This window comes from Mauremys mutica, chromosome 8 (genome assembly GCF_020497125.1).
Source record: "Mauremys mutica isolate MM-2020 ecotype Southern chromosome 8, ASM2049712v1, whole genome shotgun sequence".
Classification (NCBI taxonomy): domain Eukaryota; kingdom Metazoa; phylum Chordata; order Testudines; family Geoemydidae; genus Mauremys; species Mauremys mutica.
In genome coordinates, this window is record NC_059079.1 from 69,322,183 (window position 1) to 69,344,791 (window position 22,609).

General features: G+C 47.8%; 1 protein-coding gene across 1 annotated transcript; it reads left to right on the top strand.

The window, feature by feature from the left end:
• The first annotated feature begins 1,176 nt into the window (after window positions 1-1,176).
• Window positions 1,177-13,301, top strand: HSD17B7 (hydroxysteroid 17-beta dehydrogenase 7). The gene is made up of 9 exons (XM_045028026.1): window positions 1,177-1,317; window positions 1,448-1,651; window positions 3,327-3,419; window positions 5,461-5,575; window positions 6,163-6,357; window positions 7,391-7,495; window positions 9,480-9,536; window positions 10,314-10,412; window positions 12,888-13,301. Exons 1-9 carry the CDS (start codon window positions 1,283-1,285, stop codon window positions 12,987-12,989), a joined length of 1,005 nt encoding a protein of 334 aa, XP_044883961.1. The 5' UTR covers window positions 1,177-1,282; the 3' UTR covers window positions 12,990-13,301.
• Window positions 13,302-22,609: the final 9,308 nt, after the last annotated feature.

The following is a 22,609-nucleotide window of genomic DNA, read 5'->3' on the forward strand; positions in this document are numbered from 1 at the left end:
TACTTGCACCTGGCTGAGGGAGGGCACAGTAACAAATCAAACAGTAAGACAAGATAAAGGTTCAAAAAGTAAGCACTAACGAGATGATTTGTTTGCTGCCAAGTATGATTTAACCTGCTTAGTGTAATTGCTACTTTATAATGTACTTGCTATATGGGAACGTAAGGGGGAGGGAGCGGAAGGGGGGTAGGTAGTGGCGGGTAATAGAGATGCCTAGCTGAAATCATGTATAAAGAGAAAAGGCTGTTTGCATCTGTGTGCTTGATTTGAGACGTGTCTGTGTCTCCGAGCACCGCTCTTTGAGATCTCAAATAAACTTTGTCTGCTTCTCCACCTTGGTGTGTTTATTGGAGCGAAGCACACCGGGCAACGAACCACTGTTGCTGCTGCCTCAGGCCTCTGTGCCGGCAACAACATTAAGCACTTTGATCAGTTCAGCAATCTCGAGAAAAGTATGGAAGGTTCCAACAGTGATGAAGAGCTCAATAATTTCCTAGCAAATTACCAAAAATGGATCAGATATTTTGAGAAGTCCAAAACCATTGAATGTTGCTGTTAAAGATTGCACAGAAGATTGATTCTTTTCAGTTCCCTCTCACAATGCAAATGTAGAGCAAGTTTTTTCATTGATGTCAAGCCAGTGGACAAAGGAAAGGAACAACTTAAGACTGCTGCGTTGCTGAAAGGGATCCTGCGTGTACAGTACAACATCAGGTCCACATCTTGCTAAGACTTTCATGGGTACTTGCTGAGCCATCAGCCACTGCTGGGAAAAATGAGCTCTACAGAGCAATACGCCTGGGTGGCCTGTCTGCAGAGACATGGGCTTGACATTTACTTGGGAGGCCATTACACCTATTTATACATGTTAGAGATTCCAGATAGAAACTGTACCCCGCCCTGCGCAGCACCCTCTGCTGGGGGACGGGACCTCTGGTAACCCTGAGCCCCAAGCCCGCGCCTGCCATGGGGGAAGGGCCGGGAGCCCCGCTGTCATTGCGGGAGGGGCTCCACTCGGCCCACCCCAACTTTGCGGAGCGCCCAGGCAGTCCCGCGATGATTGGGCGCCGCTCAGCCCGTGCCCGCCCATGAACCCACAGTCACGCCACGGCCGAGGGCCCCCGCGAGCTCCCTGATTGGAAGGTTGCTGTGCGGGGCGGTGTCTACGGGAGCGAGGGGGCGGGGCTGGCAGAGCGGCGTTCTGCCCGCCCGGGCCTGGGCGCGGTTTATAATGGCGCACGGTGACGCTCGCTAGGTTATTGTGCTCGCTCTGGACCGCGCGATGCAGCCCGTGGTGCTGGTCACTGGCGCCAGCAGGTGAGTCGGGAACACCCTCGTCCATCTGGCGGGGCGGGCTCTCTAAGAGCGGATGGGACCCCAGGGGCTCGGATTGGGGTTGGAGGCGGCCCCGCGCTGACCAGGCTTTTCTCTCCCTGGGCTGTTGCAGTGGTATCGGCTCCGCCCTATGCAAGCGGTTGCTGCGGGAGGACGCTGGGGTCCGGCTGTGCCTGGCCTGCCGGAACATGCAGAAGGCCACTGCCACCAAGGCCGTGCTGCTGGCCGCCCACCCGGCAGCCCAGGTCACCCTCGTGCGCCTGGATGTCAGCAGCCTGGAGTCCGTCCTGCGGGCAGCCAGCGAGATCCAGCGCAGGTGTGTGGAGACTGAGTGCGCCCGGGCTTGTGGTGGGTGGGTGCTGTGTCCCTAGCCCTGGCTGAGGTGAGCGGGCAATAGGGACCCCTCCGGTTCAATCTGCTGCATCCAGCAGGTGTCTCTCTCCGGCCCACCCTATGCTGCCTGTGGCACTGGGAGCCAGGCCTGGAAATAAGCCTGAAGCACAGTCAGTTTTTTACACTCAGAATAGGGAGACAGGGCTGAGAGGCGCCCTCCTTGAGCTCAACTGGTGCTGTTCAAATCCCTTTTCCAAATGCCATCCTTTAGTGTGCATAGGGCAAAGGGGGGGCTCCTTGCCCAGCTTGCATTTGCTTCAGGCAGCAGTCCTAGAATCATAGAAGATTAGGGTTGGAAGAGCCCTCAGGAGGTCATCTAGTCCAACCCCCTGCTCAAAGCAGGACCAACACCAACTAAGTCCTGTCAGGCTCTGCAAAGTCCTTGTGTAGCCAGTGGCTTGGGCACCATGCTTCACAAAATATGGAAATTCAATGTATACACAGCATAGGAATGCTACAAGCCTCTCTTCGGGGTGGGGGGGTTGTGTGTGTGTGTCTCTCCCCCCCTCTTCCCCCACGACCACCAATCTTACCTCTTTAGCTACTGCAGTGACCTCTTTCACCTACCATAGTCTAAAAGTACACCACTGAGCCTGAAATGCTAAAGATTGTCCCTGAAACCAGGAGCACAGGGCAGCTTCAGACAGGAAGTGGTCTGTTTGCCACTTGCCTTAATGTTGGTGGCCACAATGTCATATCTTGAACAGGAGAGTTGGTTTTCCAAGTTTCTCTAAAGCCTTCCCAATGTTGCTTCCACTAGCTCTTCTGAAACAGGAGAGCCATCTAGGTCTGCTCTGAGAGGGTTAGACAACACAGCAAAAATGCATCAGCCTCAGGATGTATGTACTAAGGCTCCCAGTATTGCTTCCAACCTCCTCAAAGGAGCTGAACTGATGGTGGCAAAAATAGGAAATCTGATTCTTCCATTGTAGGTCCTCATGTCTGGGTTCCTCACTTGCCTATGTTTCAGGGGTGGCACAGTTTTGTTTACACACTGCTTTGAGATTGTTAGTTGGAAAGTAGTAAATGCAGAGTTACTGTGGTGATATCTGTGTTAGAAAAATCCCAGGCCCAACAGATATTAGCCTGTGGATGTTAGGTGCCTAAATCCCATTGAATTAACCTAATCTTATTTTCTCTTGAAGAAAATTCTGGATAGCTAACTGACATTTGGAAAATGGATTACTTATTGTCATCAGTTATATTTTAAGAACTCTAGATTTGACACCCCCCCCCCCCAAACACTCCAGATTTTGTGGGATTTTTATATTCAGAGTGAATTTTACAGTTCAGATCCCTATAATGGGCTCAGTCAAGAACTCTGAATCTGAGTAGTCTCAGAATCTGGGGAAATTTATTCTGGATCCTTGCTCTGGATCATGTCTAGTTTTATTTTGTGAAATGACATCTTCATGATTAGCTTAATATTACTTTGAACATCAAAATACAGAAATGACTTGTCTCTGAGCTTCTCTCTCCATTGTGGGCTAGCATTAGCTGTGTTGGGGGTGGGTGGGGTGTGGGTTTTTTTTTTTAAACAAGATATGCTATAGATAATAGCCATAACAAACCATACTGTTTGTGTTTCCTTTGTGTAGGTTTCAGCGCTTGGACTATCTCTTCCTGAATGCTGGGATCATGCCAAATACCCATGTTAGCTTCAAAGCACTGATCTCTGGTCTCTTTTCTGGGTACAAGATACCATCCTTAAGTAACATACTTTTCTTTTCCTAGTTTCATCCTTGGACGAGTAGGGAGAGGGGAGATGAGATAAATGGATGATGGCATGAATGAAAGTTCCAGTGATTCACTGAGATTTCGGATGGCTGATAATGTGAGGGATGGTTAATGAAACACTGAATGAGTGAGTGGTTAGCTAAAAGGTGAACAGATCTTCTTTCTGTTATAGTCATTACTTAGAAAGTCATAAATGTGCATGGTGGCCTACAAAGGCCTTCTGCTCAGAAGAGTTTACAGTCCAGGTAAAGCAGAAAGGCTTGCCAAACTGGATTCAATGAATTATAACAGGGGTTCTCAAACTGGGGGTCGTGACCCCTCAGGGAGTCGCGAGGTTATTACGTGGTCACCAAAAAGTTTGTGAGAACCCCTGGTCTAAAGAAGGTTCTTGAAAGCATGGGGGAACAGTATGTTTAAAGCAGTGGGGAAGGTGTGAGGAGACTGAGAAGGAAGGAGACACATGTATTGAGGTAAGGAATGGTATTAAAGAGATAGCAGGCAGAAGTAAGGGGCTTCTGAGGTTTGAGCCTCTAGTGAAGTAGGGGGGTGAGGTGGTGGTGAGCAACTTCTCTGTTTAAAGAGACCAGCAAGATCTTGATTGGCAGATGAAAATCAAAAGTAGAGTTGAGACTGCTGTAGAGGCATGCTAGGGATGCCATAGTTAAGGTAGTGTCAGGTCTCTGCCTCTGACAGGCTCTTAACATCTGTGTTTAACAGCTTGAGAACAGGAGAAGAGAAACTGGATGTGAGCCAAGGCTGGGGATGGCTGGCTTGAACAGTTTGAAGAAGGCCTAAATCCATTTGCTCATTTCTCAAACATGGAAAGCTTTAACTGTACTGGTGTATGGTTGGAGCGTTACAGCTCACATCATACAGACTGTTACAGGTATACAAGTGCTTATACTGGTACAGTTGATTCCTATATGGGAAGAGGGAGTAAGCTATACTGGTATAAGGCATTTTTATACCAATGTAACCATCTCTGTAAAATATTGATACCCTTAACATAGGCTGGTCTATGCACAGGTTTTGTAACAGCATAAAAGTGTGGAGGCAAAACTGGTGCTGTAGGTGGAGACACTGGATTTGATAGCTGGAAGGAGGAATGAATTCCACCAGACAACTCGGATGTATTAATGGCCTACTGGGCATGAGATGGGGGTTGTAGATGTGGAGGCAAAAATACTAATAGAAATGGGTCACCATACAGCCTTCATTGAGTCTTTAGGATCAGCCTGTAGGTGTGCACAGGAGGCTGGGAGAGAGCAGGAGATCAGCCACAACATTGCAGAGCATCAAGTACTTCTCAAAGAGTAATGAATTATGATTTGTTGTATCCCTCTGAAATAGAGAAATGGGTTCTCTCTCTCTATCTATCTATCTATCTATCTATATGGAAACAGAGTCATGGAAGTTAAGTGAGTGCAAATCCAGTGACTGACAGAGCCAGGAACTCCTGACTCTCATCATTTGCTTTAACCACTAACCAGACTGCTTTTCCTCTGTAACATGGGTTGTAACTCAGGCTCCCATTTAGTTTGTGAGCAGCAAACTGGTCAGTTTAAAGAAAACTGTTTTCTGTTGTAATAACAAATCTCAGTAAAAATTGGAGCTGGCTTTCAAAGTTCAGTTGAAAGACTTTTTTTTAAACAATTTTTTGTTTTTAAAAATACAAAGCAAACAAAAAACCCTGGCACTGGGACCTTTGTTTTTCAAAAATTATGCTGTTAAATATTTAAGATTATCAGAATTCTTCCTTTTTAACAAGTCATTTTTATTTATTTATTTATTTATTTATTTGAAAAAAACAAAGACTATTTTGAACCTTCAAAATAAAAACTGCTTCTGAATTTGGTTCTGCAAGGAGTTTTCCAATCTTTTTTTTAGAGCAGGTCAAAATGCTAAAACTGGTAAGTGGGGATGTTTTAGAATTGTTCAATAAAATTGTCACCCAAAGAAGCTGTAGCTCTGTCTAAAATCTGTCTTGTATTCTAGGAGAGCAGTCCACATGCTGAGCACAGCAGAGGGGCTGCTAACTCAAGAAGACTGCATCACTGCAGATGGCCTGCAGGCGGTGTTTGAAACCAACCTCTTTGGGCACTTTATACTGGTACAGCTGCTTCTGGCAGTCAGGCCCTGATTCTGGGTCAGTGTGCAGTTTTGCATAGAGCAGGAATTAAATGAGTCAGTTTCAACTCTCTTCCAGTGTTCCTGTACACTGACCCAGTCTGGAGTGTAGTTGAGTAATGTGCAGTGGCCCAGGCATAGGGCAGGAGCCCACACCATCCCCTGTACATACCCTGGCCTGGTCAGCTGTCTCTTAGTGGCTGAATGACAGCCAGGTCTGGGATTTCCCAATGTGCAGTCAACACTAATTATTGAAAGAGTTAGAATAGCTTCAGGGTTACTCTGCACAGCCAGAAGACATGTTGGCTCCTAAGAGAAACAAAGACCTGGTTCTCACTACTTTGCAGCCTATCTCCTGTGCAAAGTGAATACAAACAGGCTATAAAATGCTACCAACCAGGATGTGGGTCTGAGGTACACCAGTGATGTGATTCTCCACTTACTTGTTTCTTGTGCAGTCAGTTAACCCAAACCCCTGCCCTCTAGACCAGTGTAACTGAGAAGTAGGAATTATTTTCAAATATCCATTTCAGTAGTTATCCCAGGACAATAACTGTCTTATCTCCTTAGATTCGGCAGCTTGAGCCTCTGCTATGTTGCCTTGAAAAGCCCTCGCTGCTCATCTGGACCTCTTCCAGCAATGCCAGGAAGTCTGCTTTCAGTCTCACTGACTACCAGCACAGCAAAGGCAAAGAGTCTTACAGTTCCTCCAAATATGCCACTGACCTTGCTAGTGTGGCTCTGAACAAGCACTTTAACAAGCAGGTGAGGGTGTCAACCCTATGGTATGATGTGGAAAGCTGTAACACTTGAGCATGTGGGCCTCAGAAATGTTGATAAACTGGGATGCTCTTCAGTGGCAGTAGTATGTTGATGCATAGTTGTTCCACATAGCAGTGTTCAGTTGCTTAATAGATTGCTCATGGATGTGAAGGAGCTTGGCTAGGGTGAGTTTCAAGTAGGTATGATTAGTAGGATGTGGTGGGGAATGTTTGCAGAAGTTGCTTTTAGGTTTCAAACATGATGCATAATTGAGCTCTTACCTTCAAAATACTTGGAAGCTGTAGCCTTGCCTTTGGGACAGACATTCTGTCTTCGCTGGCTGCATTGTATTGATGTATAATAAACCTTTCATTCTGTGGAGTCATCCCTATGATGATTGGCCTGCTCTGTCACACGAACTAAGCAGTCCATCTAATCTAGCAACCTGCCTAAGACTGGCTAAGAAACATTTTAGCCGAAGGTGCAAGCAACTCATATGGAACAACTATAGAATAACCTGCCTGTAAGGGAAACCTCTACCAACTGATGTGGCTTATGCTCAGAGGTAGGAGTTGATAGGGCAAGTATTTTTAGAAGGGCTATCTAATATGACTGGATGGCCTGTAAAATCTGTGGCATGGCAGCGGATATTGGTGTGGGAGCTGTTGACCATCTCACACTATGATCTCAGACAAAAGGCAGGGCCTTCCCTGTCTTGGGCCTGTGACTAGAATGAATGCTGCTTTCCCTTGTTCTGTGCCAGTCCATAAGTGGCAGCCTTCTTTCTGGAAAGAGTTGCCATCCCTTACTGCTGCTTGTTTGGTGGGAGAGGGCTTAACTATATAATAAGGATGAGGAATGTGTAATACTTCTCTACACATCTCTGCTCACTGCTGCGCAGGGACATCTGCTGACTTTATGTTGTGAGGCCTTTGGAAGGTGTAAACCGCCTTGTAAATACTTGTCTGGTGTGTGCTTTCCAAGCAGATTTGCAGCGTTTACTGTTGGCTTGTATCCTTTCCTCCCACTTCTGCAGGGGCTGTATTCCAGTGTGGTTTGCCCAGGTCTTGTGATGACTAACCTGACTTATGGAATTCTGCCATCTTTCTTCTGGAAGCTGCTTATGCCCATCATGTGGATAGTGAGTAATCCCTCTGAAACTGGGTTTATTTTCAACTCTTCTTTGGGCTGGGATGGTCTTGGGCATTTCACTCCTGGGGTATACACAGTGTTTTATCCCCAAAGCAGTTGTACAGTGTCCTTCGCTCCTAGTATGAATGGAAATGCAGCAGATTGGCAAAAGGCCACTTCCCAACCCAATGTGAAGCAAAGTGACTATTTGGCCCTTAGGACGAGCAGGGTCAGTCTGGGAGGTGGAGTTTCAGCAAAGAGATGCCTAGATAGCATGGGGCTCCTTATCTGCAGAGGCTTGGAGAGGGCTGGTGAACAGCCAGCCATTTTTTTTCCTTGCCCATATGTTTGTAAATGGGTGTGAAGCTAGTGCTACCAGTTAGGGGGTGCCCCATGGTTAAGTGCCTTGTGATGGGATACTGCTGTGTGCCATGTGCTGCAACAGCGCGAGAAGAAGCTGTATCCTGGTACAGGGAGTCCTTTGCCACGCATGTTGTAACAGAATGGCAAGGATCTCCTGCTTCACTGTTAGCAGGTGTTGAAATCCTTAGGGAACTGTAGGTGAATTATGCTCCACCTTGATAGCAGGCAGGTAGAGGTACCCCTCTGGGAAATCGAGAGCTAGCATCTGGGATAGGTGTCGGCTAGAAGAGAAAGGTAGCTTAAAACAGCCAAGCCTGGGAATTTCCCTTCAGTTAATTTAACCCAAAGCACAAGAGTGGGGTGATGCTCTGCAGTGAGTGAGGCTTTCTGGAGCTGGAAAGGGGACTCTACCACCAATCACCTTTTATGGCCCAAGATCAGTATTGCTGCTGAGAGGTGCTAGTGGAAAGCCCCTAGATGGGGAAGCAGATTTTAACCATGGCCTTTGATCTCCGGTTGCTCAGCCTCATGCCTTTAGGTTCATTTCCCAGAGGTGCTGAGCACTCACCACTCCCATAGCCCCAATCAGAGTTACTGGTGCTCAGCATCTCTGGGAATTAAACAGAAATTGGGCAACTAAAAGCAGAGGGACCCCAAATCTGAGACTGTTCTTGAACACATGAACCATAATTACTAACTAGGCTGGTATTTTCAAAGCACTAAGCATTGGCATATGGTAAACTTCCCACTCCAGTAGAAACAGAGCTAGATAATCAGTGCCTCTGAACAACTCACCTTCAGTGTTCCTACACATGGAAAATGATTCCTAAGAGAATACAAACTTCAGCAGTGAAGTCCCCAGCTTTCAGGTGTATTTTGTTTCTCCCTGGCACCTCTGGTGGACAGTGGCCTCTTCCACACGCTTCACTTTCCTTCACCTACCTTTACTCTTTTTCCCCCTGCCTCTTTCCTTTACTGTCTCATCCTGTGCCTATTCTTTCTCTGCAGCCCTCAGTTTTCCTGCCTTGCTAATATCTACAGACAACCAGACTTCCTATGTCTGTCAGCCAGACACCTTTCTATCTGTCCCCAGATCAGTTGGCTCTGTTTGTGGCAGCAGTGCCGAGGCCAAACTGCTACCTGCTTGCTGTTTGGACCTGCCTGTGCCAGCCCCAGATAAGTCTACTCTCGCTGCTGGCTGCCTCCTCACTGAATCCCTTTTCACTGGATGACAGGGTGTGACAAATGTACTCCACCCACTGCTTGGGAGCCAGCTCAAGAAGGAGGTGGCTGGAAGAAAGGCATATGGGGGGGGGGGGGGTGGTAGGCTAGCTGGTCCCCTGTGCCCGCCCTACCCCCCAGCAGCAGGGAGTGACCTGGTGATGGTGTTGGCCATCAGGATGGTTCTAGTGAATCTACAGTGGCCCTGGGCTGAAAAGTGACACCTGGTCATCTAGCTATACGTAGGTAGGCCTTACTCAAGGGGTGGGAGAGCTGTTAGCTAGGCCACTAGCAGCAGAGGGCCTTGTGCCTTGACTCTACTGCTGACCTCCAGGGAGCTCAGTCTTGATTCCCTGCTCCAAGGTATAGGTGCTAGTAAGTTTCATGTCTTGTTTCTTATTCTCTTTCAGATACGCTTTTTCACCAAGACTTACACACTAACTCCGTACAATGGAGCAGAAGCTCAGGTATGTAGCATGGCTTGCACCTCAAATCACTGCTTATCTGCAGTGTGTAACTCCTCCCAGCCCCCAGGTGTCTGGTACTGACTGTGAATGCCTCCTCTGCCAGATGGAAACCTACAAAGCAGTGTTTCTCTACTCTTGCCTTGCACATCTGAGCACTTACTGTGGAAAGTGATTAAGACACTAAGCTGGTATTTGAGGTTCTTCAAACAAATAGCTTTTTACCTTCTTCCTCACCTATTTTTTTTTTAAATATATATATATATATATATATATATATATATATATATATATATATATTATATATATATATATATATATATAAAAAAAAAATATCCCCTTCAGAGAGACCCTGTGGTCTCTAGATCTCACTTGTGATGGTCCCTTCTGCTCTTACCGAAACCAGGACCTGTATTCATAGATGTAAGGCCAGAAGGGACTGTGTAAGTCAGAACAAATGGTTGTAACACAAGTCATCAAACTGAACCCAGTAACTCCTGCCTCAAGCAGCTTGTGTTGAATCATGGCATATCTCTCTCTAAAGACATGGTAAGTGTGACTAATGTCTATTAGGAGCATGGATTGTGCTGTTCCCAGTACCACAGGGAGCAGAGCAGCCAGCTGCCTCTGTGGAGCTTAAGTGGAATATCTCATTGAGGAAACTGGGCAGTCTGGCATCCTCTTCCCCCTGCATGTTGCCAAGCTGTTTTGTTCTAAAATGCAAGGCTGTCAGAACAAGCTGGACTACCTGTCCACACAACTATGCTATTGTCTTTAAAGGTATGGCTCTTCAAACAAAAGCCAGAGTCACTGGATGCACTAATGAAATATCACAGCTGTACTTCACCAATGGGGAAGAACTGTGTGGAGTCCCAAAAGGTAAATATAGCAAAGACTCTGAAGTCCAATTTACTCTTGAGGGAATTCTGCACCAAGTAAATAAAAATCTTGTGCACAATATTTAAAAATTCTGCAAATTGTATTTGTCAATAAATAAATGTGGAGGCTCCAGCATGGCACGGGGGGAACACAGGCCCCTGGCTGTATAGAGTGGGGAGATCACCCTGCAGCTCCCTCCCCCAGGACACAGGGTCTGACACAACCCAAGGGCTAGGACTGCCCCAGAAACATCCTGCCCTCTGTGTCAGGCCTGTGGGCAGGCAGGGGATCTGGATGCACAAGGAGGGGCTCATTCTGGGTGCAGGGGCAATGGGGCTCAGTGGGGGGGGGGGGTCCTGGGTGTGTGTGGGGGGGGCCTTGGGAGTCTAGGTGCTGGGAGCGTGGGGCTAGGTGGAGCAGCGTTCAAGAGTGTGTGTGGGGCTTGTCGCGGTGGTGCAGGGGGTCAGGGTTTGGATGTAGGGGCAGTGGGGCTGGATGGGGGCTCCAGATGCAGAGGGTGAGGCTGGGTGGGGGGGAGGTTCTGGGTATGGGGTGGGTCCAAATGCAGATGAAGAGTGGCTCCCTGTTCAGTGACACCTCTCCTCCTCCTTCCCCCCTCCCCATGGTGAAGAGCAATGGGAGCAAGGGGGGGGCGAGCTTCCTGCACCTGGGGGAGATTTCTGGGGGTGGGTCTGACCCCACCCTGCCCCAACCACCCTGCAGGGGAAGAGGAAGTCCTGTACTCCCCCCAGCCCAGCTGGGAGTAGCACGCAAGCCCAGTGCATCGTAGGAGCCACCACTGGCATATCTCCAGAACACCCCTCCTCCCCTACCACTGCAGTGATTTATCTCTCTGCTGGCTGCTCTGGATGCCCTAAACAACATGGCCATGCTGCTGGAGAATGGTGCATGACCACTCTTGCAGCTTCCCTGTCAGAAAGCCACTTTTCTACAGTGAAGCAAAGAAATCAGCGGAGGAACACAAATTCTGCACACATGCCGTGGTGTAGAATTCCCCCAGGAGTACAAATTGGAAGAGCTGGACAGTTACATATGGGCTGAAAACACTTACCTGAGAACTTGAGTCTTCCATCCTTGCTGCCATTTATACTCTACTGCACTGTGCCCAACCTAGCCTGCCAATCTCTGCATCTCACTATATGAATGCACTGCCTCTGTACTAACTGATTGCATAGGTAGGTGGCCATTCAAGTAGGCATTACAGGACAGTGTCCCCAGCCCTTCTGCAGCAAGACCAGAATCACCAGCACAAGGCTTGATACAACTTCTTGCAAAGAGGACATGGAAGCCCAATGGACTAGTAGGGGGATTGGTTTGAACTTAATTGGATCATAGGAGTTCAAACAAAACCAGCGTGAGGCCCAGCCTTTCCCATTCCCTTCAGAGCCACTGAGAGGTATAAGTAGACCTGCAGGATTTCTGCTGCTGGGAGGTGGAGAAAGGATCTCCTCTCACTGCTGCCCACCATGACATATAGTTCAGTGAGACGGGGGAGTATTTTCTTCCTTTTTTCACCCTTTTGTAGTCTTCTCCTTAGGAAGCTCTGACAAGCCCCCTTCTGTTCCACTAGGCCTCAATTCATGCTCTGTGCCGCTTGTACAGTTCTACTTTGACTTTGTAGTAAGCACACAAGATAATACATCTATTGCGGTCGTAACATTGTGCTAGACATGGTATAGATATGACAGTCTCTGCACCAAAGAGCTTACAAAGCAAACTTTGTTCTATCTGATTTAATTATACACTTGGTCTACTTCTGGGTGGGCAGCTGGAGTTTAGTGCAGGGGGCCAGGCAGGGCTGGAATGGAGAGGGAGGAGTACAGTGGGCAGGCATGGGGTGCTTGGCAGCTGAAGGGCTGCAGTCCCAGCAGAGCCAGAACCCACAGCCAATTACACTATAGCAAAGGAGAATTCCCTCTGCAGAGTCAGTGAAGTAAAAGATGTTAGGCGGTGATGACTCCAGCTGAAAGCCTAGATTTCACCCTTTGCATCCTCCAGCTGTGGTTAATGCTGGCTGTCTTGAAGGAGCCTCAGAGGGGTGGCAGGGGGGAGGGGCTTCAGTAGTGTACACCATGCAAGTTCCTCCTGGCTTGTGCTGCTGTTTCCTCACTGCAGAGGCTACAGTTTACCCCTGTGTCCTTGGCAACTTGTGCTAATGCTGGGGGAGCTTTCCTTCCCCCAAAGGCAGTGATGCCACATGCTATCCCACATGATGCAGCTTCCTTTTATTTGGGGCTGTAGCTCATCTGTGGGAGATGCTAGCCCTCAGTCATTTGGGGCTACACTCCTAACCAGCTCCCTGGGCACATGACATAAGTGGCTGAGTGGGTGCCTTTCAGGAGGAGACTGAGCCTGTACTTGGCTTTGCCCATCTCTGGTAACATCCAGAGGTTCTATGTCAGTCCACATTTGCAGCCCCCTTGGTCTAATATTACTGCTCTGGTTTTCTTGCAGATGGATGTGGAGGAAGAAACTGCTGAAATATTTTATCAAAAGCTGTTGGAACTGGAGAAGCATGTCCTAGCAAAATTGAATGCTCCCTTGAGCCCCAAGTAACAAGAGCCAGACAAGGCCTCTAATGACAAATCTTTCTGGCACTAGTGACATTGGAGTTCCTTTTAAGTGGGTATTATGCATTTGCAGTAGAGGCCTTCTTGGAGACATGTGGCTTTGTAGCACCTCTCTCCTCTGCTCAGTCTGGGAAGGAGTATCCTCCTAGAATTGGAGGTATGAGAGGGACTGAATAGTTACTTAATCTCCTGGAGTCCAGTACAGGATTGCTCTCTACACATTCTAGTAACTTGCCTAAACCAGGCCTCTATTTCTGTACATGTCACGGTCTTTACAATAAACTGCAGCCTCCAAGAACTACTGAGAAAAGGCATGAATGGGTTGAGAGCTCAGTGTGAGCCCAAGGTGAAAATAGGTGGAAGGGCTGCTGTTGGGCAGAAGGCCCCTCAGATGCTAGGCTTCCTAGATAGCCACATGTGACGGCTAAGGTCAGACTCTTCAAAAGCTGATCAACATGTCTACATGGACACTGCATGTTAGAGTACTGCAACTTGACACCCCAGCTTGCAGCACACTATGGCCATGTGGTTCCTGCTTGCTAGAAGCCTTGTAGTGTGCTTTGATCTTTCAAGCATGAGTAGATCAAAGTGCTCGGTGGAATTTTTAAAGCTCACCGGCAGGATCCACACATCACTTAATGTGTAATAGGCTGCAGCTTGATGGAGAGAGGTGACCATGCCCTACCTCTTCCTAAAGTATAAAGTGCTTTTTACACAAAGAAAGGAGCAGTATTGCTTTCATCCTTGGGTTGTAGCATCTTGTATTGAGAAATAGAGTTGGTGCAGACCTCAGACATAACTTCTTCAGCCTTTGGGAAGGCACTTTTGGTATTAATCTGTTGGAATCCTCGAGAGCATCAACCAGGGTGATCCAGTTGATATAGCATATGGGGACTTTTGGAAAGCCTTTGACAAAGTCCCTCACTAAAGGGTCTTAAGCAGATATGCAATAAGAGGGAAGGTCCTCTCAGGGGTCAGTAACTGGTGAGAAGATAGGAAATGAAGGGTAGGAGAGAGGTAAATACCAGGGTCCCCCAAGGATCTGTACAGGAATGGGTGGTGGTCAACCTATTCACAAATTATCTGGAAAAGGGGGTGAATAATGAGGTGGCAAATTTTACTGCTGACCCAAAATAACTCCAGATAGTGAAATCCAAAGATGAGTTTGAAGAGTTAAAGGGATTTTACAAATCTGGGTGCTAAAATGGCAGATGAAATTGTTGATGAATGCAAAGTAATCCTGATTGGAAAATTCAGTTGCAACTAGATATACACACGATGGGGTCTAAATGAACCCATTACCACTTAAAGAGATGTAAAAGACTCCAGTAAGGTCTGATTAAGCAGCTGTACAGAGAGTTGAGAAAACCGTAGTCCAAGCGTCAGCAGCCTGTCAGAAGTGGTGGGCCGAGTCTTCATTTATTCACTCTAAGGTTTTGTGTGCCAGTAATACATTTTAACGTTTTTAGGAGGTCTCTTTCTATAAGTGTGTAATATATAACTAAATTATTATTGTATGTAAAGTAAATAAGGTTTTTAAAATGTTTAAGAAGCTTCATTTAAAATTAAATTAAAATGCAGAGCCCTCCGAACTGGTGGCCAAGACCCAAGCTGTGAGAGTGCCACTCACTGAAAATCAGCTTGTGTGCTGCCTTTATCATGTGCCATAGGTTGCCTACCCCTGCCATAGTCCGTTCTGCGTTAGTGACCTTCCTCCCAGCCAGTGAATGAGAACCAGGACAAGAGAGCATCTTACATGAACATCATCAGAATAAAAGAGCAATGGCCCAGATTTACACTTTAGGGCCTTTGAGTAATAAAGCCATTGAAGAGCAGTCTTCTCTGTCTTTGGTAAGGTGCCTGTGACCCTTATGATAAATGGTGTCAAAGACAGCAGCTCTTCATCCCACCGGTGTGGCCTATTGGACAGTGCACTGGACAGCCTCAGGAGACCTGGGTTTATTGCTGGCGCTGTCACTGGCCTGCATCATATGCTGCAACTAGGGATGATGATGCCAACCTCCTTTATAAAGCACTCAGATCTCTTAATGGAGCATTAAATAAGCACATCTCACTGGTACCACAGGACCCAGGGACATCTCCATGGCCCAGAGTGCCAAGGCTCCAGGTGAGCAGAGGCCGCTAGATACTCAGGGACTCCTCCCACCACAGCCTTCTAAATTTTTCACAAAAAATGGAGGATTAGACCCGGGCTGCTTCATCGCTGGATGATCCATGTCCACTAGGTTTTTTTGGGGGATATGGCAGCAGGTTCTCCTTTGGAAGTCAGCAGCCTGCACTAGGGCAGGGTTTGCAGTCACCACCTACCATGCACCCTGTCCTTTCCCATGAGGTTTCACCAGCCAGTAAGGACACTGGCTGTGAACTAAAGTTCTCTTAATATTCTATTTCCCCAGACACCAACATTGGTCAAAGTTCAACCCAAGATGACCTAGCATGTGTTTCTCTGCAAAGTAACAAAACTTCTTCCCAGCAGGAAGGCGTGAGACCAGTCACCAAGCACAGTCAGCCTGGATTAAGCTAGCTGACTGCTACCCAGAACAAGTCTGCCTGAGACTTTCCAGGTGTGGTGAGGGTAGCAAAGCCCCTGATTTTGGCATCCCCCACAGCCATGGCACAAGATTTACAAAATCATTGTGACAAATGTGTGGGTGCTGTGTAGTGAGCATTGATGTATGTCCCACAACACGGTTTATGTTCTGGACTGAAGTTACTATTCACCTGGCAGAGGGGAGAAGACAACTCAATGCTTTCCTCATGGATTGCACAATCACAAGTCCACTGATTGTAAGCCATTGAGATGGAATAGGTCTAGCTACCCAAGCAATGGAACAGCTACCATATTCTACAAGATGGCCTGACTCAGGGTGATAGGGAAAACCAACCTGCTGCACAAGGAAGAACTCATGCCTGTGACAAAGACACCATGAGCAGTCTGGTAATTGAACCAAGTACGTGAAGGGAGAGAGAGGATGTAAAGAAACAACTGATCACCTGGGAGAGGAGAGAGTGTATTTGGGAGACAAAACTGAGATCAGGTCAGGTCCCAGGATTTCCTTGGCTTCCTAAAAGAAGATAAGCTGGTTCTGTTCTGCTCCCGTTTTAAAAGAAAAGTCCATCTAACTTACCTTGTAGTGAGCTGTAAGATTAGATGAGACTAAAGTGATCCATTGGCTTTTTGGCATGTAACCCTTTTCTCTCTGATGCTTTGTTCAGTTGTCAAACACATTGTTTCAGGATCACTGCTGGTCAATCTCGCTGGCCACTGATGGGAGGAAACACAGGTGCCCAAACTTAATAGGAGCTGTAGGGTGAGAAATGATTGGTACCTGGGCCACTCCAGCTATCTTCCCTAGATTCCAAAGTCAGAAGAGACCATTGTGCTCATCTAGTCTGACCTCCTGTATGGCACAGACCAGAGAAGTTTCCTGCACTAATTCTTTGAACTAGAGCAGATCTTTAGAAAAACATCCAATCCTGATTGAAAAATTGTGAGTGATGGAGAATCCACTACAACCCTTGGTAAATTGTTCCAATAGTTAATTACTCTCACTGTCAAAAATTTGCAACTTATTTCCAGTCTAAATTTGTCTAGCTTCAACTTCAGCTGTTTGATTGTGTTAGACGTTTGTCTGCTATTAAATAGTTGTTCCCCATGCAGGTATTTATAGCCTGTGCTCTATCACCCCTTAATATTCTCTGTTAGACTCAAGGAGCTCAATCTATTTAGCAGGTCCTCCCATCCCTTAATTATTCTTGTCACTTTTCTGTGAACCTTCCTCAGTTTATCAACCTCCTTGAATTATTTGGCTGCAGTTCCTCTGTAAACCAGGATGACGCTCAAGGAAATTGAGGCTCAGGTGATTTTCAGTGGGATCCTACCTGTCCCTAGGGAAGGGCGCCAAAGGGGTGAGAGAATCGTGACAATTAACAGTTGGCTGAGGGAGTGGTGTTACAAGGAGGGCTTTGGGATGTATGGGCACTGGGAGGCTTTTGGGGACAGACAACTGTTCTCACGGGATGGGCTCCACCTAAGTAGGGAAGGAAGTAGACTTCTAGGAGGGAGGCTGGCTCATCTGATTAAAAGAGCTTTAAACTAGACACTGGGGGGAGACGGTTGGGAGAGGTCCTGGTGCTCTCCACGCCAAATTTATACATTGGGAGTGAGAACAACAAGATAACAACAGATATAGCCAGAGGGGGACAGGCAGGTGTAAGGAAGAGGGGGGGGACGGATACTAGATCTACAGGTCATGCTGGTAGTACTGTGTCCCTACCGAGTTGGGTGAAAAGAGTGAGAGGAGCCCAACAGCAAAAATTAGGATGTTTGTTCACCAATGCGAGAAGCTTAGGTAATAAAATGGAGGAACTGGAGCTCTTGGTCCGAGAATTGAAACCGGATATCGTAGGAATAACCGAAACATGGTGGAACAGTAGCCATGACTGGAGTACAGGTATGGAAGGGTATGTGCTGTTTAGGAAAGACCGATGCAAAGGTAAAGGTGGGGGAGTAGCATTGTATATCAATAATGAGGTGAAATGTAATGAAATAACTAGCAATGCAATGGATAATACGGAGTCTGTCTGGGCAATGGTCACATTGGGGAAGAAAACTACTAGAGCCTCACCCGGGATAGTGATTGGGGTGTGCTATAGACCGCCGGGATCTAGCCTGGAGACGGATAGAGAGCTCTTTAATGTTTTTAAGGAGGTAAATACTAATAGGAACTGTATGATCATGGGAGACTTTAACTTCCTGGATATAGATTGGGGAACAAATGCTAGTAATAATAATAGGGCTCAGCTTTTCCTAGACGTGATAGCTGATGAATTCCTTCATCAAGTAGTAGCTGAACCGACGAGGGGGGATGCCATTTTAGATTTGGTTTTGGTGAGTAGTGAGGACCTTGTTGAGGAAATGGTTGTAGGGGACAATCTTGGCTCGAGTGATCATGAGCTAATTCGTTTCAAAATAAATGAGAGGATAATCAATATTGCATCTGAGACTAGGGTTTACGATTTCAAAAGGGCTAACTTTACTAAACTAAGGCGACTAGTTAGGGAAGTGGACTGGACTAACATATTTAGGGATCTAAAGGTGGATGACGCCTGGGGTTACTTCAGGTTGAAGTTGCAGGAGATGTCAGAGGCATGTATCCCGAGAAAGGGAAAACGGCTCGTAGGTAGCAGTTTTAGACCGAGCTGGATGAGCAAGCGTCTCAGAGGGGTCATTAAGAAAAAACAGAAAGCGTACCAGGAGTGGAAAATGGGAGGGATCAGCAAAGAAACCTACCTTATTGAGGTCAGAGGGTGTAGGGAAGCAGTGAGAAAGGCAAAGCGACGGGTGGAGATGGACCTAGCGAAGGGGATTAAAACCAATAGCAAAAGGTTTTTTAGCCATATAAATAGGAAGAAAACCAAGAAAGAAGAAGTGGGACCGCTTAAAACTTTGAACGGAGTGGAGATTAGGGATAATCTTGGAATGGCACAATATCTGAACGAATATTTTGCCTCGGTCTTCAATGAGGCTAATGAAGGGCTAAGGAATAGTGATAGAGGGACCGATGGGAATGAGGATATGGGGGTAGACATTACGGTATCGGAGGTGGAAGCCAAACTTGAACAGCTTAACGGAAGTAAATCGGGGGGCCCGGATAATCTTCATCCTAGAATATTAAGGGAATTGGCAAGTGATATTGCTAGCCCGTTAGCGATGATTTTTAATAAATCTCTAAATTCGGGGATTGTACCGTTTGACTGGAGATTAGCTAATGTAGTTCCTATATTCAAGAAGGGGAAAAAAGTGACTCGGGTAACTACAGGCCTGTTAGTTTAACATCTGTAGTATGCAAAGTCATGGAAAAAATTTTAAAAGAGAGAGTGGTTACGGAGCAGGAGGCCGATGGCAACTGGGATAGTTTACAGCATGGATTTACGAAAGGTAGATTGTGCCAAACCAACCTGATCTCCTTCTTTGAGAAAGTAACAGATTTTTTAGACAAGGGAAATGCAGTGGACCTAATATATCTGGATTTCAGTAAGGCGTTTGATACGGTACCGCATGAGGAATTACTGGTTAAATTGGAAAAGATGGGGATTGAAATGAAAATCCAGAGGTGGATAAGGAGCTGGTTAAAGGGAAGACTGCAGAGGGTAGTATTGAAGGGGGAACTGTCGGGTTGGAGGGGGGTTACCAGTGGAGTTCCTCAAGGTTCGGATTTGGGTCCGATTTTATTCAATCTATTTATTGCTGACCTGGGAACCAAGAGTAGGAGTGGGCTGATAAAGTTTGCGGACGACACCAAGTTGGGAGGTATTGCCAATTCGGAAAAGGATCAGGATATCCTCCAGGGAGATTTGGATGACCTTGTAAACTGGAGTATTAGTAACAGGATGAAATTCAATAGTGAGAAGTGTAAGGTTATGCATTTAGGGATGACTAACAAGAATTTTAGTTATAAGCTAGGGACGCACCAGTTGCAAGTAACGGAGGAGGAGAAGGACCTAGGAGTCCTGGTTGATCGTAGGATGACTATGAGCAGGCAATGTGATGTGGCCGTTAAAAAAGCAAATGCGGTCTTGGGATGCATTAGGTGAGGTATTTCTAGTAGGGATAAGGAGGTGCTAGTCCCGTTATATAAGGCGTTGGTGAGACCTCATCTGGAGTATTGTGTGCAGTTTTGGTCTCCCATGTTTAAGAAGGATGAATTCAAACTGGAACGGGTACAAAGAAGGGCCACTAGAATGATCCGAGGAATGGAAGGCCTGTCGTATGAAAGGAGACTTGAGGAGCTCGGTTTGTTTTCCCTAACCAAAAGAAGGATAAGAGGAGATATGATTGCACTCTTTAAATATATCAGAGGGATAAATACCAGGGAAGGAGAGGAATTATTTCAGCTCAGTGCTAATGTGGACACGAGGACAAACGGATATAAATTGTCAGTCAGGAAATTTAGGCTTGAAATTAGACGAAGGTTTCTAACTATCAGGGGAGTGCAATACTGGAACAGCCTACCGAGGGAAACAGTGGGGGCGAAGGACCTCCATGACTTTAAGATTAAGCTAGATAAGTTTATGAAGGAGATGGTATGATAGGATACGGGCTTAGTCAATAGGTTAATTAAGTGCCACACTGGTAAATAGTACAATGGGTCAATGATATGATATTCTTAACCTTTTTCCAGGGGGTATGGCTGGAGAGTCTTGCCCGCATGCTCGGGGTTCAGCTGACCGCCATATTTGGGGTCGGGAAGGAATTTTCCTCCAGGGTAGATTGGCTGTGGCCCTGGAGGTTTTTCGCCTTCCTCCGAAGCATGGGGCAGGGGTCGCTTGCTAAAGGAGTGGGGGGATCGGCTTATGTGGCCTGCATCTTGCAGGAGGTCAGACTAGATGATCATAATGGTCCCTTCTGATCTTGAATTCTATGATTCTATGATTCTATGACCAGTGAGAGTGAAGCTGGGGAGGAGGACAGTGGATGAGGAAGAAAGATAGTTACACAGTATTACCAACCCACACTTCTTGCTCTGTCAGAGAAATCTTCTTTGAGTGATTGCTCATATCAATTCTAATTAGGTGTGCGCGTGCTGCGTGCAAAGTTGTTGGAAAGTTTTTCCCCTAGCAGCACCCATCGGGTTGGCTGTGGAGCCCACTGGAGTGGCACCTTCATGGCACTCAATATATGACCCTGCTGACGCAGTGCTCCCTCAGTTTCTTCTTACCGCCCGTAATGGTTGTTGGAACTGAGGTGTCTTGCTTAGCAAGTTCTCCACGTTTCCCTAGATCTTGTTTTCTAGTTGTTATAATTTTTCTTTAGTTTTTGTAGTTTATTTTCATAATAGTAGCAGTTGGGCTTGGGGGTTCACCCTCTGTCCTGACTGCTTTTTCTTGGGAGGGCTTTCATGCCCAAATCCCAAGGATTCAAGCCCAGCAAGTCTGGCCCCAAGCCAATGCCAATGGGTGACTCCCCCTCCCCCAACGCTTATCTGAAGTGTCTGGGGGAGGCTTACCAAGCCAATAGATGCAGGATTTGCAAGGGATTTTGCCCTAGGACCAAAAAGGAGTGAGATTTTTGCCTTAAGCAGCTTCTTATGGAGGCGGCACTTAGACCTCAGCCTTTTCTGGCACCAAGTTCTTTGGTGCACCATGGAAGGACTCTGGTAGTCCACGGCACCGCCACTCCCTGGCGCTGAAACAGGCGGGACCAACCCAGCACTCCTCCCTTGCTTCCGGTGCACTTGCCAGCGCAGAAGTGGCACCGGAAGCAAGGGAGGAGTGGCTCTCCGTCCCAGAGACCCACCCTCCTGGAATTGGCCAATGGGGCATGTCCTCAAGAGGAGCACCCAAGGCCAAAGCCTGTAGAAGCAGCAGCATCGCCTTCAGCCCCGCAAGGGGGACTGTCGAGTCTGGTGCCATTGGACTCCTCAACCTACAGCATTGAGGCGGTACAGCTGCCATCCACTCTGGATACCTTTGCAGCTGTGAGGGACCACATCACCATGACAGCACTGAGGTCGCCTACCATCCGCACCAAGCCTCTGATACTACAGTGTATGTCACCATCTCGAGGCAAACCAGTGATGATCCGGCCATTGGAACCATTGGTCGAGTCCCGGCACAGCTCCCAATCACAGCGCCGGTCATACTCACAGCACAGGTCAAACTCGTGGCACTGCTCCAGATCATGCCGGCGCTCCTGATTGTGACACAATCCGCACACCAGTCGCCTTCGAGGAGCAGGTACCAGACCTGGCACTGGTCCCAGTGCCGCTTGACCCCACGTAGCTCCAGGTCACGGCACTGCTTTGCGGCACGGCTTCGCAGCACTGCTCATTGGCTCAGCTCTGCTCAGCACCACCATGGCCCTCGGCAGTCCCAATCCTGTTCCTTGGGCTTGGAGGCAGGGTCTAGTTACTCGGAGTGGGACCGGCACCGGTCAGGCCATGGACGCCCTGAGATGAGGGCAGGGCCATGGCCATTGTAGTGGCAGGGACCAGCTCAGTGGCCATTCTGGACCCCATAGGCATACCACCAGGCATAGGCGGCAGGTTATATATGTTTGCGGTGCTCAAGCACCAGGAATATTCAGGGCTGGGGGCCCTGCTCCAGCAATATTTGGAGCTGGGTCTCTCCCCCGGCCCTGCCTGGATCGGGCCCCGGCCCCCGCGGGTCTCCCCCCGCCGTGTCCCCGCCTGACAGAAAGCAGCGCGGTGCCTCTCCCCTGCCTGCTTCTGCTGCCGGAGTAGAGCGGCTCCCGGCAGAACTGCTGTCTGCTGCCCCAGGATCCTAGCGCCCACCATTCACTAATGGCAAGGCAGGCTGCCCTTATCCTGCCCTTCTGCCCTAGCCCTGAACCTCTCCAATGCCCCAAACCCCTCATCCCCAGCCAGAGCCCTCATCCCCCCGCACCCTAATCCTCAGCCCCAGCCCTGAGCCCCCCCGCAGCATGAACCCCTCATCCTCAGCCCCACAGCCCTCACCCCACACCCCAACCCTCTGCCCTAGCCCTAAGCCCCCTCCTGCATCATGAACCCCTCATCCCCTAGCCCCAGCCAGAACCCTCATCCTCCTGCACTCTAATCCTCT

Excerpts from the sequence above, each read along its gene's own strand:
- HSD17B7 (XM_045028026.1), top strand. The coding sequence starts at position 1,283 with ATGCAGCCCGTGGTGCTGGTCACTGGCGCCAGCAG. Across the intron at positions 7,496-9,479 it reads TTATGCCCATCATGTGGATA|ATACGCTTTTTCACCAAGAC; the intron begins GTGAGTAATCCC and ends ATTCTCTTTCAG. Across the intron at positions 10,413-12,887 it reads ACTGTGTGGAGTCCCAAAAG|ATGGATGTGGAGGAAGAAAC; the intron begins GTAAATATAGCA and ends GTTTTCTTGCAG.